Here is a 19,204-nt window from a genome sequence, read left to right as displayed (position 1 = left end):
TTGGAGAGAGATAGATAGATAAAGAGATCTTCTCTACCTAGCTACATATACCATGGTGGCGAGATAACATTAGGTTTTGTCTATATGCACGTCAGAGACCACTCCACCATATCCCTTGCCACTATATCCCCTCATCCGACAATAGGTCTAAACTGTCTAACCTTCTAACAAAATAACTTTGTTGATTCATGAAACTCCATTCTATATTTTTTGCTATTTATTACATAGATAAATAGATATTTATTACACATTGCATTACGTCGGTATATTAAAGACCTATGGAAAAGTAACAAATCAAATACCTAATTGAAACTCATTAAGTTTCAACATTGTATTCCAGCGGTGCCTGTGACCGCGCAGGGCCTCCCGAACGGCGAGGCGGCGCTCCAACACGCGGCCTACACCGGCATGCAGCCGTTCCCAGGAGTCGGTGAGTAACGCACACGCCCCCGTCCTCGCCCCACCCCCGCCCCACGCCCCGCCTCACCCCCCGCTTACACAGTACACACGCTTGCCCGTCCGTTGCCGGAACGATCCGGTCATATTTAATTTTTAAATGTATCTATGCATCCGATATAAAAATGAAATTGTTAATATTAAACTGAAATTGTATGTTTACCAAAACAAAATGTTTTTGTAACGGATGCATAATGGTAAATCATATTGATTAAGTAGGCATTTAGGTAAATATTCGTATATTCGTATTGGTATATATAACTATGTAATTTAGGATGTATGGTAAAATATCGATGTGCAATAAAAAGAGATGTCATTGTAAGCATTGTTCAAGTGATTGATCTAACCTAATTAAATTTTAAATTATTTTCAATGCCAATTCACAGAGTAATTTATAAAATACAGATCAATCATTTGAATACACATGTCGTACATATAGGATTATGAGCTGTATTCACGCTGTTCGAATATTCGTTTTGATAAGTACACATTATAATGTAGTTATGTGTTTGGTGTCTATATTGTAATTATTAATTATTGTTATATACGTACAAGTATATTTGATATAAACCCACCAAGTGGTAAATATATTTACTATGCATACGACATTATATGATTGCACGACATTATTTATTTATCCCTTTATTCATAAAAAATACTCTTGTATTGTTATTTTAATTATTACAATATATCTTCAATTTCTTTGAAATACGAATCTGTAGTTCTGTAATCATGTAGGTACAAGCTAATTTGAAAGGAATAAGAGCTGACTTTCTTGTAAGTTCTTAACTCGAAACGGTAGATTTGACAAATGAATCAGTATTTATATAAACATGTATGGTAGATTTGACAAGATCATAACAGCTTAACTGTAATATTAGATTTGACAAATCATAACAGCCTGTAATATTAGGTAGATTAAAGATAATTTTATTTGATTTGATCTTTGTAATTGAGAACATTTCCCAAAGTAGACTTTATTTAAAATCGTCTGCGTGCATTCCTCTGTTTCGCTTATTTCCGCCACCAAAGTTTGCTTGGTAAGCTGTTTCGGTTGAAGCCTAAAATATAGGTAGTGGAAGCACTGAGTACCAAGTTTGATACCAACATTTGATTCTGATTGAATTACCAATACCGTTAAATGACGATATCTGTAGTACTGTTCATGTATATAGACGACAGTTGCCACTTACCATCAGGCTTACCATGTCTCTTTCGCACTTGCAGTTACAAACAATAGTAAGAAAAGGACAAAACAATTCAATATCTAAAATAGAACAGATGTTATAGTTTTTATGAAAGAAGACACTAATACACATCCCTTCGATCGATCGCCCGTCCAATTAAACGGGGATTGAAATTACGACAGCCTAAGCCGAGGTTCGATTACCTAACAGTGCCCTCAGACTAAAGTCGTATCTGTCAGGCAAGAGTTGGCCTTCAGCCGCTCTATAAGTCCTTCCGCGGGTTTGGAGTGCCATCTGCACTCGCCCCCTATCGTTCGGTGAAACTGTAAAGGCCAGCTGCGGCCTACAACATTATTATAGTTCGAAAAACTTATATTACACATGCATTGGTTATAATGTATTATTAATTTATTATGTAACAGTTCAATTATATTATTATGAATACTGCGAAACAAATTAAATATACAGTTTTGGCCAAAATTATTGCCACCCTAAAATCCTTAGGATTCTCTTGTCTATTTATTGACCAGTACTGAGTCTATTGTTGCATAGTACACATCTAATGAAATAAATTATTCTTACTTTAAACAAACAAAATAAAACTTGCTCGAAAGTTTGTATACCTACAAGAAGTAAAATGCTGCAATTAAGGCTATGGATTTCAATACGAAATATTAATGTAATTTTAGCATTGAAGGTATTTTAAGTAGGTACAGTAAGTAATTGTAATTACTTAATAGATTTATATAATTTTCTTTAATTCCACTTCAAATAATATGGACATACTACATAATGGATTTCCATTATGTAGTGAAATGGACTTCCTATTTCCGCTACAAATAATATTACCATTAAATAGTGAAATGAACTTCCGCAAAATGAAGCCTAATTCGATAATATATAATTGTGATTTTCTAAGGTGACAAATACTTTAGGCCAATGCTGTAGTTGCTTAGAAATTGCTCAACTGTATTTATATTGGACAAGAATCGTTTAGCTTCACATTATATGTTAACAGTTCATGGTGTATGCATGCAAGTGTACGCAACTACTAGATGTTCATTGTGAAAATGTGCAACTTAATGTTCAACAGCTTACCCGGCGGTATATGGACAGTTTCCTCAGCCAATCCCACCTCCGATGTCGACAATTGCGCCGGCGCAGAGAGAAGGTAAGTGGCGACCCGAAACGGACCAATCGAGACCCAGAGATTTCGAGCTACTCTAACATTTCGAGCTTGATACTTCTGCGTGTGATTGTAAACTCTATTGAACTGTGCTGTAACGTTCTATTTACCGTTTTCCAGCTGTGCTCGTATTTGTCTTCTCTAATACCTATAAAATCTATGTTAGTTATCTACTTAAAATCTTTGTCATAATATAGACATGTACATACAAAAACATTAATTACATCTTACTTGTTATAATTATCAGATTGGCTTTTGATCCGTTGACAATCGACTACAAACAACATCCATTCGATTATATTATTAAAAACAAGAAAAAATATATAATTTTCCTATAGTCGAAAATAAAAAAAAATACGTTTTTTTTTAAACATATATGAATAAATAATCTAGTGGTAAGTATTAAAACATTTTAGCTAGTAAATAGCTATTCCTAAGAAAAGTAATTGTTCTTAAGCGATTTTTTTAATGTTTAACGCTTTGGCTTTATTACTAAAAAAATATAAGTTAAATTGCTATCTGTACGTATTTATATCTCTATATTTTTATACGTAACTATACATATTACAGTCTGATAAAAAATAACTCAGATTGTATAAATGATGTCGCGGATTCTTTATAGGTTCTTTCTTTAGCCCTTATTAGGATTTGTTTCAATATTTAAAAAATATATACTAATTGAATTTCTTAAGAATTCTTCTTGACTCAAATGGCTAGCCTAACTGAACGATATGATAGTCAAAATTATAAAGATAAAAATATGATAATAGAAAGTACTTACATAAAAAATGTCCCATAGGAACAAATTGTTCCGACTTTGAACACTTTTTAAATAGGACTTGCTGGAAAGCGGCCATTTTGTAGTTTGTACACATACAAATGCATCACATTGTTATATTGTGTAGTGATAGTAAATGTATGGATGTTACACACACGCGACACAGTGCATTGATACACCACATGTAACTCATACACACATTCTTCTAAGCAAAGTCTGGCGCTGGACGTTGTCTGTTAGTATGTGTAGTGCACTCTTGTATATCTATGTTCATTATATTGTGTGTGTATTATATATATACTTTAAGTTTAACCATAGACTATATAAATAATATCTACCTCTATGGTTTGACTAATAAATATTTCAAATGTCTTATAAATATGTATCTTATGTTTTATATATCGCATAAATATTTATATATTGCTTATAACAGAGTACATAACACTAATGCAACTTAATGAAAATAATTATTTTGTTTGATTCCGCCACTAATTCTGATTTTATTGAGTCTACAACCATATTATAATATGGATCTATACTCAATAACGGTCGGAATTTGACCACCAATATGCCCAATTTACACTCAGTCCGAGTGGACAGGGAAGTGAACACGAAAGTGAGCAGCGCGAGCGTGTAAACACGAGTGGAAACACTTCCCATGCCATTGTCGCTGCCACTCACGCTGCCCGGCGCTCTTTTGATTGTCGGTATTTCGGACGCGAGTCAAAGGACTGACAGCGCAATTGGCAGCGTGTTTTTACATTCAGCCCTCTCGCTCAGTTATCGCCCGGCAATATTTCCGGCAGCGCGAGTGGCAGTGGAAGCGCTGAATGTAAACGTAGCATATACAGAAGATCGTAATGCTGAAAGCGAAACGTTGATCAGATTTCCATATTTGTGGTCTCTCACATGTTAATTGTAGCGGAATTAAACAAAATAATATATTTCCATTAAGTAATGACATGGAGTTATGCAAAATAACACTTATTATATAAGAGTAGAAAAAGAATGAAGAACAATATTTTAAAATATAATAAATTTACTTGAATATGTTGTTCTTATACTCTCCTCTTTTCCAATCGCCCCACTTTTGTGATCATTTTTTCATTTACACTACTAATTGTCGAAGGTCTGTTTTGAGAAAATCGGAACAAACAGCCCGAAGTGTCGTGAAGTCTTACTTCTTTGTCTTGCTTTGGACAACTGTCCCGGGTGGATATAACATATACAAAAATTATATTAAATAAACTTTTGTGCTAAACTGTGGCTAATATAACCAATTTTCCTCGTAAAAACTCTTAAAACATTAAGGAAAATATTTCTATACGCTTAATACTGCATTAACTGCGAAATGACAAATTTTGAAATTATACTTTAATGTTAAACCTTTCGAGTCTATTTCTATTTCCTTTACCTTTACCACAGATAACATAATATTACATACCTTTACCTTCAACATTGGTGTTCAAAGATAGATTTCTGACTTCTTTAAAGAATTTCGTAAGTTCCCAAGCTGCTTTTATTTCTTACTAATATTGTGTTATTTTTTTTTGGATAAACGTCTATATGACCCTAAAAATATTTTTGTTTGTATTACCTTCAACGTTGGTGTTCAGAGGCAGATTTGTGAGTTCTTTAAAGATTTTCTTATGTTCCCAGGCTGCTCGATCTCCGGCCCCGAGGGCTGCAACCTGTTCATCTACCACCTTCCCCAGGAGTTTGGCGATGCAGAGCTGATGCAGATGTTCCTGCCTTTCGGGAATGTTATAAGCAGCAAAGTATTTATCGACCGTGCCACTAATCAGAGCAAATGTTTTGGTAAGTAATCTTATACTAATATATTATGAGTTGATTAAAAAAAAAAATTCTAATATTAATAATACTAGCTGTGCCCGCGGTTCACCCGCGTTAAATTTCAATATATAAATTACAATAAAATGCCTATGTGTTATTCTGATGCATAATCTATATTACAGTAAAGTTACATCAAAACCCGTTTACTAGTTTTTAAAGTCCGATTAGTAGTTTTTACGTGAAAGAGTAACAAAAATCTATAGTCACAAACTTTCGCGTTTCATAAAAATAATAGTAAGATTAATTATAATTAAAACTATGCCGCCCCCTTCAAATTCATATTCAAAAATCATTTATTCATGTAGGACATTTTAGCCACTTATGAACGTCAAATTTTTTATAGACCCAATTGAGAAGAACTGGCTAGAAACTCAATTGAATATTTATTTGCCTAGTATGTTTACCAGTCCAGTTATATAAAAAAAAAGTATGTTTAATATTTTTATTATATATTAAATTGCAGGTTTCGTATCGTTCGACAACCCGACGTCGGCCCAGGCTGCCATCCAGGCGATGAACGGCTTCCAGATCGGCATGAAGCGACTGAAAGTTCAACTGAAACGGCCCAAGGACGCCAATCGGCCTTACTAACCCCAGACGCCGTCCCTGCGCGCTCACTACGGCTCCACGGTACATATACTTGCTTATATATGCTGCCTGTAGGGACTAGTCTGCTCTTATCACTACGACTGATTTAATCTTATCGTTTATTTATATTTGACCCTAATAAATTAGTGCTATTTGGTAGTTTATATTCACACGTTTCGACTTGAAAAATGTGTACTTACAAGGATTTTTTAAAAGAGCAACACACAAGTTTCTTACTCATTCTTATTGGTGGGCCGGGTCATTGGTCTCCCTAAAATATGGCCCAGCGCAGTGATGGCTGGCACATACATCATTCTCGTAAAACAGTGCTGCTTGTAGGGAGTACTCTGCTCTTATCACTACGACTGATTTAATCTTATTGTATATTTATATTTGACCCTAAGAAATTAGTGCTAGTTGGTAGTTTGTAACACACGTTTCGACTTGAAAAATGTATACTTACAAGGATTATTTAAAAGAGCAACACAAGTTTTTTGCTCGTTCTTCTTGTGACGAGACGGCTTTCCAATTGAGCGGTAGATTTAAATTGGCATGATTATTCAAAAGTGCTTAACTTAAGTTTATTTGAATAAAGGATTTTCTATTCTATTATTTTCTATTTACATTATTATAGTGCATGTATTGTTGATATCTTGTATCTTTGACGGCCTCTGTGGTCTAGCGATTTATAGAAGTTTATAGAAGAAACTTTACAGTAATATAGCTATATTACTGTAAAGTTTATTCGAAATTCATTTAGTAGTTTTTACGTGAAAGAGTAATAAACAATTATTAATATAAAATGTAAATTAAATATTAAAAATTATTTTCAGTATACCAAATAAACAATTTTCTTTCTTTCTTTAAACATCCATCCATGCTCAAAAACTTTCTCATTTGTAATATTATTAAGATTGACTTGGTTTTACCCATTTTTATTCACGTATTTTTTGTTTATAAATAAGTAAATAAACATCGGAATAATATATGTTCGTTTGTCCACAGGAGGCGAGGGAAACAATCCACATGCCAGCGACGCACGTGATCGCGTATTATCAACAATTCCAAGGAATTTACACGTATATTGTATAGTGAATATCATTACATACATACTTATCTAAACAATTATGCAAGCCCACTCGGCGAGTATACTAAATTAGTTAAAGTAATTTATTAAATCAGCGCGTAGGAATGCTTCATTCTTATCATTATCGATTAATCATTAAATTACTCTATTATATTATTATTATATACAATTTATTAACTTTGATTAAATTATTATTATTATTATTGTAAAAAAATGACACGTTATAAAAATTTTGTCATTCGTAATCATACTTCTATTACTAAGTACTTAACGTTTAACTGAAACTTTAAAATAAATTTATTAAACTAGTTATTTGCTTGTAATAAGCCAAACTGAATTTATTAAGTAAGTTGAAAATGTAAGAAAAAATGTATTTTAATTATTGTATATTGCAACATAATGTGACGCCGGGCACGCGCCAGCATCTCTTCTAGTTCGTTGTTCCGCCGCGGCCCCGTCCCGGTCCGGTCCCGGTCCGGTCCCGGCCCGGCCCGGCCCGGCCCGGCCCGGCCCGGCCCGGCCCGGCCCGGCCCGGCGCGGTCCGCGGTGCTCGCGCGGCGTCCGGCCTGTCGCGGACACTGTTGTCTCCCTCCGCCGAACTTGATCACACTAATATAAGTGCTCGGTATAAATAGATCACTATTGGAGTATATATGTCCTATATTTTGTTAAATCTTATTATATGTGTGTCTGGTAAGCTAATACGCTGGGCTGTACCACACGACAGTTCACTGTACCCTTATCTTTCGATTGTTTATATAAAAGTTGAGCGTATAAATTATATATACTATCTCTTTACTCTTATGTATCTCCACAGTAGAAGCGTATGTTTTGTCTCACTCACACAACACAGCGAGCCGTGAACGACACACCAAATACACAGTCAATACACGATGTATATACATGATATAAGCACGAAGCAGTCTCTGTACTTGGTACGCCCAGCTCACAAAACTGCATGTTAGTGGATGTTATTAACAAAATTAAATGTTTAATATTTAACTCTGTGTACAAAGGAAAGTGCACTTCAAAATGAGTCCGAATACTTGGCCTTCGTTTCGAAAGATCGTGTTATTATATGTTGTAAATTCCAAATGGGCTGTGATATAAAAAATATAATATCATAATGGACTGTACAGGCCGTTTATCTCTATTGCATTGTCTATGTTGTGCTCAAAGGCCCCCGCACACCTCTCTCATACATATAAAGTTCCAGACTAATTGGGATAAGGCCCAGGTGTTTAGTGGCAACACCGGTAGAGTCAACGGCCACTTTCGAAAGTGAAATAAGCAGAAGAACGCGATTACAGTATGCAGTTATCCGAATTTGGATACTTTCTGAAGTTTAATTATATAAATGAAAAAACAATTTATTTTTATACACAAACAGAAGAATTTCAGGAAATATCACGAATCTCGGGGAATTAGTTACGAGACTTGATTTCGACGCAGCTGATTTGTTACGAACATCCAATGACTTTGTAAAAGTATCCGGAGAGGTGTGCACGAGGCTCCTTACTTCGCTGTAGAGCGACGTCAATTCATGAGCGCGCTTCCCCAACTATTGTTTCGTGCATTTGTGTGTGTGTCTATTTATCTATATATAAAAACTATTCGTGTTAAGATGTTAAATACAACTGTGACGAACTGCGTCCGGGAGTCAACAGTGATTGGTACGCGATACAGATTACAAAACTAGTGTAATTTCTATACAACAAAAATAGATTCATAATCAAAAAGTACCAATATAAATATAAAATGATACTGAGATACCTTAGATATATTGTGTGCGCGCGAGCGGGCTCGTACCCGTGTGTGCCGGCGGTGAAGCGGCCACTGCGGCCACGCCGCCGCCCCACCCGCTACACGCGCGAAAGAGTTGCCCTCTTCTTTTAAATTACTTGCTTATATTTCCATAACGCGAAGTTATTAAACAAAAGTAGTTGCAACTTAAGTGATAAATTAAATTATACAAAACATTTGTGTAAAATTATGTATAAATATATTAAAATATTGTGAAGTAGGCAACTCTTTATTGATATAGTCGTGACTGTGAGCTGACGAAGTCGCAGCGAGGTCGCAGCGACATCGCAGCGCGGCCGCGGCGGGCCCGCAGCGTGGCCGTGCCCTTGCGGCCGCCGCCCGCCTCTAGTCAAATATTACACTCTCCACAAGACATAGAATTTTATATTTACACAAATAATTATATTATATTGATATAGTATTCTAGTTTTAGGCGTTTGATTTACGAGTAAGCCAGTGTATAAATTGAAAATACATGAAAAAATTATCGTTTTAAGTGTGTATAGTTCATTTCTGAAAAACACGATTGTGCAATACGTTGTTACGCTTTTTAAATTGTTTTAGCATCGTTTTCGTTCTTGAATGCATTATTTTAACTTATTATACTTATTATGTTACCGTTTTTATTATTCGTCGAAGTGGTCTCGTTTTGTAAACCGACTGTAGAGCCGGCCTCACGTTAAAGCACAAAGAATTTAGGGTCGCTGCATACGCAACAGGATATATGTATGTATATTGCGTAGGCGGTACTTCTTAGGAGACACGGATCTACGAGGCGACCCGTCGCTACTATAAGATTTCATAAGTGTATACACCAAATTGTAAACTTTCCTGTAAAATATTTTTGCGGTATCGACGTATCGCTTCGTTGAATATTCATGTTCCGCACGTAGTGAAAAGCGGCCCCGAATATATTAGAAATATACAAATGTACATATTTGTAGACGTGACTCAATAGCGATGGTGTCAGCGGTTATTGTTGCGCACAAAGGCCGAGCTCGAGTCGAACTGATGAGTGGAGTGCTAGCGCTGACGATAGCGGAGCGGCGGCGGCTGCGGGACGTGCGCGTGTGCCGCGCGTAGGCCGCGCGTGAGCCGCGCGTGGGCCGCCCGGGGACCGCGCGTGAGCCGCGACCGCGCCCGCGCCGCGCGCTTCTTAGGTTACAGATAAATCGATGCCAAACCAGAACACGTATACTTAGTATATCGATTATCGATAATATCACCTCGTGGGTAATGTAGAAGTAAACGCCCGGGACACGCCGCCGCGGCGACTCAGTCCCGGGCAATTAATAATATTGTGTACTTATATCTTTATACTGATTAAAATTAAATTCACTAAAGATATATTGCGGTGAAGCGAACGTTTGTAATAGATTAATGAGTCCTCTCTGAATGTATAAACAATCGCCCATAAAAGTGATTCTAGGGTACAGGGTATGCTTTGCAATTATTTAAATGTATCTAAATGTTTTTCATGTAGGCAGATTTTGCCGACTGTCTCAGTTGGACGACTCGTCGTTAACCCCGGCGGCGACGCCCCGGCGCGCCGCGTCTCTCGGGTCCACTCACTAGTCTGTCGCGACTTTTTATACTCTCTCGTACTATCGTAGCGTACCGTCTCATCCTCATCACATCACTGTCCCACGCGACTCGTTATACCACACTCACAGTGGCTATTCAACTGACGATTTGACAGCTTCGTTCCAACTTTAATTGAACTTATTGTAGCTATAGAACTGCTTTGTCCTTTTCTTTCTGGCAACCTTTCTAATTTGAAAGAAAGCGACAGAACACATTAGGAAATTAGAAGTTTTAGGTTCTTAAATAAGGGGATTTATCTATTCTTGGATTATTCGTCTTTTAGTACGTCTGATCACATGTATTCTAAAAGTCTTTGTATTATCTAAAAATGTATACTATACCGATATATATGTATAAATCAATCAATTACTCTTTTATTGTTCATCGTAAAGGTATTATTAGAGATATGCATTCTTCATATATTTGACTGCATCTCAACTATTTTAAAACGATAATTTTTGCTTATAATTTAAAAATACTTAGAACTAATCTATACTATTTTTTATCGTAGCGTAAATTCATCGTAAGGACCATTCTAATCCTTAAGGTAGCGACACACGCGTTAGTTGTATTCCGACCAATCTCGAACGTTCAAATCGTCAGTTCGTAAAGTCGAATATTAAGCGCTTAGCTGTTTATTTCTACAACCTGTCGACATCTCATCCCAAAATGGAACAATTTGCGTTACTAAGGTATCCACATTCACTTGTCATCGTGCCATACTTATTGCGGGTGACGGCTGTTCGACGGTGCTTGTCGGTGAATAAAGGGAATTAGTTTATACTATCATAATTGGATATTATCATGTTTATACATCATGAACTGGATGCTATTTCATTGCACAAAAATCTACTGACTGATCTGCAAACCTATTTAATAGCAAACGTTTAATCCTTCATTTTTGAAAATGATACTTGTGGAATATATCAAAGTTAGCTGCTTTTGAGCTATGTCTTAAATGTAATCATCATCATCATCATCATCATCGCAGCCCGGAAGACGTCCCCTGCTGGACAAATCATATTATTAAATATAATGAAAGCTACAAAACACTATGACGTTTTGTAGCCTGATTTAGTTTTTAGGCATGGATTAAGTTACTAAATATTGCCATTTGAAAATCAAAGAACATATCTTGCTTAGATCATGATTTAAAAAATCTCTCCAAGAGTGGCTTATTTTAAAATAACATCTCACGTATTAAATTATTAATTCCACTTCCCCTATTAAACATATTAACAAATGTATACAAGTGACAAAATTGATAATCAATAGTTAATTCTGTGCAGTGAACTTTTTCTAATGAATTCGCTAATAAAATGTACTCTATTAAGGGGACATTACACTAAAACGCGGTAACGCCGCAGCGCGTCGTTAGAGCCACATCACCCGCACGATTCGATAGATAACATTGTTAGTATTACGAAATCGAATTTCTTAAAACTATTTAACTCCTAAAATTTTATAACATATTTATATCGTTCGCATAATTAAATTCGTCGCAGCGCTCGCGTAGACGTTGAACTATTTCGATGCACTCAAGGACGTTTGAATCATTTGTAAATGCGAGTCGAAGCGGATCGTTATATAGGCGTAGGTAGTTAGATCGTCGGATGGTGGACGCCGCGGGGCGACACTAGTGTTGCCCGCTAACTCACTAACAGGGCTACTGACACCGTTCGATGTTAGTTACTAAGATGATTGCCAATATTTTAATCAGAAAACAAAAATTAGAAATTCGAAATAATTAATCATATTATTATATATATATCTATTTATATAATTAAATATGGAGAGAGGCGCATAGTGCTTTTATGAATTGTAGATCCTAGTATTGAAACAAAACCTCTAGTCATATCTCTTTCTGTTATTTATTTTTTCTATCGCTTAGCATAGTTTAGCTTCAAGCACTTTATTCGATTCTTACGTACAACACTAAACTGTATTGCGTTGGTTTAGGGAGATTTTACTTGACTATTTACTATGCGGTTTTTGTTCCCGTGTCGTGTTTGTAATACACGCGTATTTAACGTGTAGTTTTTACTTTTGTCCTTTCATAATATGTTGTATATCTTGTCAATACTTACATTAACAACGGTTATACGAAATTACATATTTTTCATAAGTTATCCAGAATGCTGTTCCAATCTATTTGTATAATTTTCACTCATAATTTTACTTAGATGCATACGTTAAATTTAAGAATGAGATAATTTATCGGTATAGACAGGTAGTTCACGAGTTTTGAATGGTATAACCGTTTGGTTAGTTAGAAGTTTAAAGTTACCTTAGTAAGGACAAGTTATTGAGATTAAATGATTTAGGTAGACAATGTATCTCTCGTAGTTCTGCTATCAGTTGCCGAAGCGCCGGGGCGGCGCCAGCGGCGCTCACGAGCGCGCGCCGCCCCGGCGCACTCCGAGTTTCAGAAACAAATTCGCGCCGTCCGTGTAAAGTCTCTGTGTATAATTACTCTGTAACCGTTTATTTCGTTATAGTTTTGGACGCTTTGAAACAGTAGTTAATCGTGAGGTATTGGTGTAGCGGACGTCAGTCGCCGGTACCGTGCACGTGTAGTTCGCCCCTAACTCGATTGTATATACAAACATAATATGACGTCATATCTTTAGGAGCTTACTAGCCTTTTGCCCCGAGCGGTCTCGGGCGGGTGACAGGGTGTCGCTGTTTAATGCTAAGTGAAAATCATAATCATTAACAGTTTAGATTGGTAACAGCCGAATTTCTAATTGATAAACTTAATATAGTTCGGGCGACGGAGATCTAGTAGGGATCGAAAGGGAGCGTGTTGAGATATTTACTGATGATGCAGTTCATTTGCCTTCTGACATGCCTTCCGTTCTAATAAGCTGTCGCGGGCTGGGATCCGATGACATAGTAGAACAATTTTATTGACTCGTATAAAAATTTCAGATTCATATATATATATATATGTGTGTTGAACTCGGAATTCAAACTTTAATTCATCCTAGAATGATATTAGACTTTATCTTAATGTATTATATAAATCATTTTAAAGTTAAAATCTAACATTGATGACAAACTTAACTTGATTTTTACAAATATTACTTGTAAGGTAAATCCGCATACATTATGCTAACACGTGTCGAAAGTTGTGTGCCATTCAGTGTTGACACATTTTATGTGAGGAAAAGAATATAGTAAGAAATGGAGAATGAGAAATTCACAGAAAATTTCTCAGTTTTATGCGGCGTATGCCTCGTTTAAGTCTAATAAACTAACATAACCATACGACCCGCTTTATACGGGATAGTTCCACTTTCAAGACCGTCTCGCTGTTCGACCAAAAAGTTAAAAAATATATAAGTACAGTAGTATAAACAATGGAGTGCTTGCAGACTAAGGACGAATAGAAAGTACATACGAGAATATATTGTTCTCGTATTTTTTTAGCGTCTCACTATAACTAGAAAAATAAATGGTCACATTAGCTTACATTATAACGCGTCAGTACGAATCGGCACGCAACTGATCGTCACGTATCGTTGCGGCTGCGTGCGGATGACCCTTAAATAGTAATTTTGATCTATATGTAAATAAAATATTGCTAAGTCGTAAATGTTGACTACAATTATGTGCCCCCAGCCTCAGTCGCCCAAAAGATCTAAAGAAATACTCGTAATTGTCCCACGCATTGTTCTGGATAACTTATATTGGAATAGTTAAGGATAAGCGAATACCTTTATTCGGAATTATTCACTGCGTATCGTTTCGATATCTCGAGAATCGTGTGTGAAGCGGAATTATTCGTGAGATATCGATACGAATAATCGAATAAACGGAGCAAGGGACAGAGTATAGCTGTTACGTACATATTATAGCTTAGCATGTGGATGCCTGTGAGGGCGTCTGTGATATACGCTTTTAATGATCGTCCAAACCTACTATGTATTATATCGTACCATCCGTTCTACTGTTACGTACTTTTCCAACAAATTTGCACTGGAAAGTCACCCATAGTGTCATATTGTTAATAGTTACCAATCAAAATATTATTCAAGATGGCGGTTACCCGCTTTTGCTATATATATGATTATATTTAAGATGTGCCGGTATAACTCTTATGAGTTATTCACCAATTGTAAACGCATACGTATTACGCACGTACGGTCAACAAAAAGAGTATCTAGTGGCTATTAATTATATTTACTAACTATAGGGAGTGAATTTTGTCCTCGCCATTTTGATATTCAACAATTGAATTACTATGCGGACCGTACTTGTATGTATATGTATGCAAATAAGTCTTATCTTGTAAAAATCTATACAGAACTTATAAAATTGTATTATAATAAAATTGTATTTAATTCCGCACCAAGCTATGGTGGTCAAACTCGCTTGCGTAATATTCAGATTGTACAAAATTTTAATGAAACTAACCAATTAAAGTGCACATCCCTTTGACAAATATCCGATTGTTTGTGACAATAAAAGCGAGTTTGCTACACATAGCTCATCATATTCAGCTCCTATTCTCCATTCGGATACACGTCCAGAATAACATTTACAAAAAAAAACTTACAGTAATTGGCTATTTATCACATATTATAGTCAATTATAAGACTACATTATTTACATGAGAGTATGTGCAAACAAAGTCACAAAAAGGTTATACTTAAAGTTATCTACACAGTGGAAAATAGTAGAATGAGCATAAAGTCAGGTCAGTTAACCCATTGTGACAAATTCAACAGGAATTTATCATGAAGGTGTCCAGGGAACCGCGTGGAGGTCAACCTGACATAGTGCTTTGCTAGCAATGGGGATTATTAGTCCACATTAACTTTTCCCCGTTGAAATCAATTATACCCAGTAAAATGTAGGTATTTCAAATGTTTCTTTCAAGACTTCGACAGTTGTCAATTTCTATCTACCCCATCAGGGATTACAACCGTGAAAGTTCATATATACTTATATAATAAATAGAATTTAAAAATCATTCATGCATTTTTGGGAATTTTAGCCGCTTAGAAACTTTTTTCTTTTTATATTTTATTTTTCCTACCGTCCAGTTCAGTAAACAGATTCAATTGTGAAATACAGGCAAGAAACTGAATTTCTATTTCAATCGTATTAAATAATTACAAACTATATTAATCACTATTCTATTACTGCATACTACACGGGTCTGATATAGAGGAAAATGGAAGGGGCAGATCAGGTTTGATTTTAGTCCAGAGGAGATATGTTTTCTACCGACTTGGGAGATTTAAGTCAGAGTTAGACCGAATCGCTCTTTTTTAAAAGTAATTATATATGCATATAGTAACACATATATATATAATTCTTAAGGCTTGGTAGATGCCCTCCTCACACCCTCACCCTCTAGCTCTCCCATAGCTACATATAGATATGAAAAGACGTGTATCCGAAATATGTTCCCCAGCAAGTTATAATGTACAAATGGCCGACATCACTCTGTTTTGATGTACCTATTATCCAGAACGTTCACTACTGAAGTTTTACAATATCAAAATTTGACATAAAATAAATCAATTTATTTCTATATTCCAAAATGTCAATAATAAAAATATTTACATATTTTTTAATAATTCCAAAATGATTTATGTACATAAATCATAAGCAAGTACATAAATCAGTACTAATAGTAAAAAAGTGATTCAGAGAATTTGAAAATTACCATTATGTAATTACTACCGCAATCCAATATTATCCACAATCTAATTTACTTGTAAAATTTTTATTGTTTTATAAATATATATAGAGATTTCTAAATAATAATCATTCATTACTTGAAAATTGCTTAATTTAATGAAAATTGTCCGACTTCGGTAGTGAACGGTCTTTAAGGTGAACGCACATACGTAAGCGACAAACGCACTAAAATAATGTAACACAATCCTTTTAAATATATAAATTCCGAAACTACTAAATCAATTATAATGATTTCTTTTTCATCGTGTGTAAAATTTGGTCCAACTTAAAATATAATTTTTAAACCCATAAGTGACCTTCAATTCTTTTTTTTATTTGGGCTGTTTTATTAAAAAAAACTTTGGAAAATAAGCCCATAATCAATTAGTGCACTTACTGTAGGCATTTCAAATTTTAATGATTTATAATACAGTACTTTCGGAGTTTATACATTACAAATATATATAAATTCATCTTTATACTATTAGTTTAGATATGAAACATCAACTCATCATTGACAATGAACCAAGTGTGTGGTAGAATGCGATTGTATTGTCATTAAATTTTCAGCGCCGACAAATTAATATAAAGCGCTGTAATGTTTAGATGATATGTGACACGGTGCGTTGGCCGTATGTCAATGTGCGTTCAGCTTTATACCAATATATATTACTTATGTATATGAACAAGTTTGAAAGATTCAGTGCATTTAATAGCTAGCAATTTAAAGGTTTATTCTCATATGTTGTTATAGTTCGCCAAATTTATAAAATAAGAGAGTTATGAACACATTTTTTGGAGCGCCGCTAGTTCATTGTTTTTAATTTATTTATATTGAAATTATTAAGTTATTAGTTTTAGCATAATCAGATGTAATTACCTAACCAAAGATGTCTACCTGTGTAGTCATATGCAACTAATACAATAATAATTCGCCTACTTTGCATGTATAATTTAGTTAATGAACGTTTAAACTATTTATCGAGTTATTAATATGTATATTGCTGAAATATTTTAAAACTAAATTACTATTCAATTATTTATTATTATACACTTATTACGTTTAGTATGCTAGAAATATAATGAAGGATAATAAATAATTTTAATTATATTAGGAACGTGTTTCATTTTCCCGCTCGAATTGCAGTCGACACTTTTTTTTTAATTGGAGAACGGGAGGCTTAGGAGCTCAGTTAAAATCTGGCCGAGAAACTTAATGTGCTGATTTATATTTCCTGTTGATTCTCGTATGATGGATTACACCGCTAATAAAAAGAAAAATCACTATACCTAACTATAGAATATTATCTGTTACTTTGGATTCATATATACGCAACAAAACGCGGCGTGTTAAGTGTTACATTTAAAGTATAAATACCCTCTGACTATTTTGGATTTGGAATACCAGGCGTAATGGTATATTAATTTTTTTTTTTTAAAAAAGTGGTGGCAAAATAATTGAACTATTTTTTATACAATTAAAATGACGAACAAGCTGCCCACTTGAATACGCAGCAAATGTCTCCATATACAGGAATAGAACTACGGACATCACGTTATCATGTGATACCCGTGATAGCACTCATACATAGCTATAAGATGTCATGCCTCTTATACTATGACTACTCAATTAGACCTCAAATTGCATCAAACTGTACACTATGAACCGTTCATAACGAATAATTATTTCACTGCCAAATGCCAACCTTCGAACAAAAACACAACTTTCAAAGATTATACTTGACTGCAGGAATAAATTCTTTACGTAATAAATACGACAGAGGTTCCTGTAAAAGACTTTTTTCTAAGTCAAACTTGGGATACGAGGGTTAAACTGAAAGTTCTTAGAAAATCAAATACTGATTAAATTAGCAAGTTATTACCTTTATTTTATCTTTTCAAATTAGTGTCCATTCACATCAATACGAGCAGCATCCGATAGAACCACTGAGAAAAGCACTTTGCCCACTCATCCTTTGGTGTCTCTTCGACGGCCTTCTGAAACGTAGCCACAGCATGCTCGGCGTCCATAAAACGTTTTCCTCGAAGTTTTTCTTTTATTTTTCAGAATAAAATCGATAACGTTACACAGACTATTTTCAATTTGCCGCCAAACCGTAAAACAAATGACAAACGAATAAATTATATACTCAGTATTATTCGTAAAGAGTTACATTTTCAAAAATTGAACAATTATTTTTATTAAATTGCTTTCAAGTAGCCAGCTCTAAAAACTTTCAGTGTAGCCCTCGTATGTCATAAAATATCGTACAGATATTCCTTTGTCTCGGGACCTCCACGAGGATTATAAAATAAGAATATAACAATAGAAAGAAAAAAAAATACACCTTATTTCTATATAAAATCCGTGATAAATACCAGGAGGACATAAACTGTAAAGAGACCGCGGGAAGTCTGCAACTGTGAGCGATACAAGTTAAAAGTTACAGAATAGAACGGCCCACGATTGTTTCCACTTCAGTGAGACAAGAGTGAGACCACCACTATCACCTACAAGAGTGAGAGAGATAAACCTATGTCACTTTGAGATAAAACGCTAAAGAGGGATAGCAACTTTTCTCTCATTTCCACCAAATACGAGTACGATATACCTAATACCTTTTTATTATTATTAATAACAAATTTTATGGTACAATCAACACCATGTTTCGAATTCTTATCACTTGTGACCTCTAAACTGTATGAACCTGTTTTTCATCCCTATTCTCAAACGATATAAAGCAAAAAAACTTTAAAAAGACAAAAATTTCAGTAGTAAAATACATAGGGCAAATTCAATGTGGATTCATTAGTTTAAGTCCTAGTAATTGGAATATAACACCAGTCAAAATTGTTCCATCGTATCACTTCTGTATGTAACTAGACAATAAAAATAATAAACTCTTAGAAATGTACCGTTCTGACAGAAGAAATATCAAAGTGATCTAATCATTACAAAGTCGTTGTCGCTGTCTGTCCGTTCCTAT

General features: G+C 34.9%; 1 protein-coding gene across 1 annotated transcript in view; it reads left to right on the top strand.

Moving 5' to 3' along the window:
* The window catches only part of LOC131846207 (CUGBP Elav-like family member 4), a 70,733-nt gene extending 64,681 nt beyond the window's left edge, over positions 1-6,052 (top strand). Inside the window, exons 6-9 of the mRNA XM_059195455.1 lie at positions 341-430; positions 2,737-2,814; positions 5,267-5,425; positions 5,925-6,052. Of these exons, the coding sequence (XP_059051438.1) occupies positions 341-430; positions 2,737-2,814; positions 5,267-5,425; positions 5,925-6,052 (455 nt within the window). The remainder of the gene's footprint in view (positions 1-340; positions 431-2,736; positions 2,815-5,266; positions 5,426-5,924) is intronic.
* The last annotated feature ends 13,152 nt before the right edge of the window (positions 6,053-19,204 follow it).

Source organism: Achroia grisella, unplaced genomic scaffold, assembly GCF_030625045.1.
Source record: "Achroia grisella isolate CSIRO2021 unplaced genomic scaffold, CSIRO_AGI_Agris_v1 utg504, whole genome shotgun sequence".
In the NCBI taxonomy this organism is placed as follows: domain Eukaryota; kingdom Metazoa; phylum Arthropoda; class Insecta; order Lepidoptera; family Pyralidae; genus Achroia; species Achroia grisella.
This window is presented reverse-complemented; position numbering and strand designations above follow the sequence as displayed.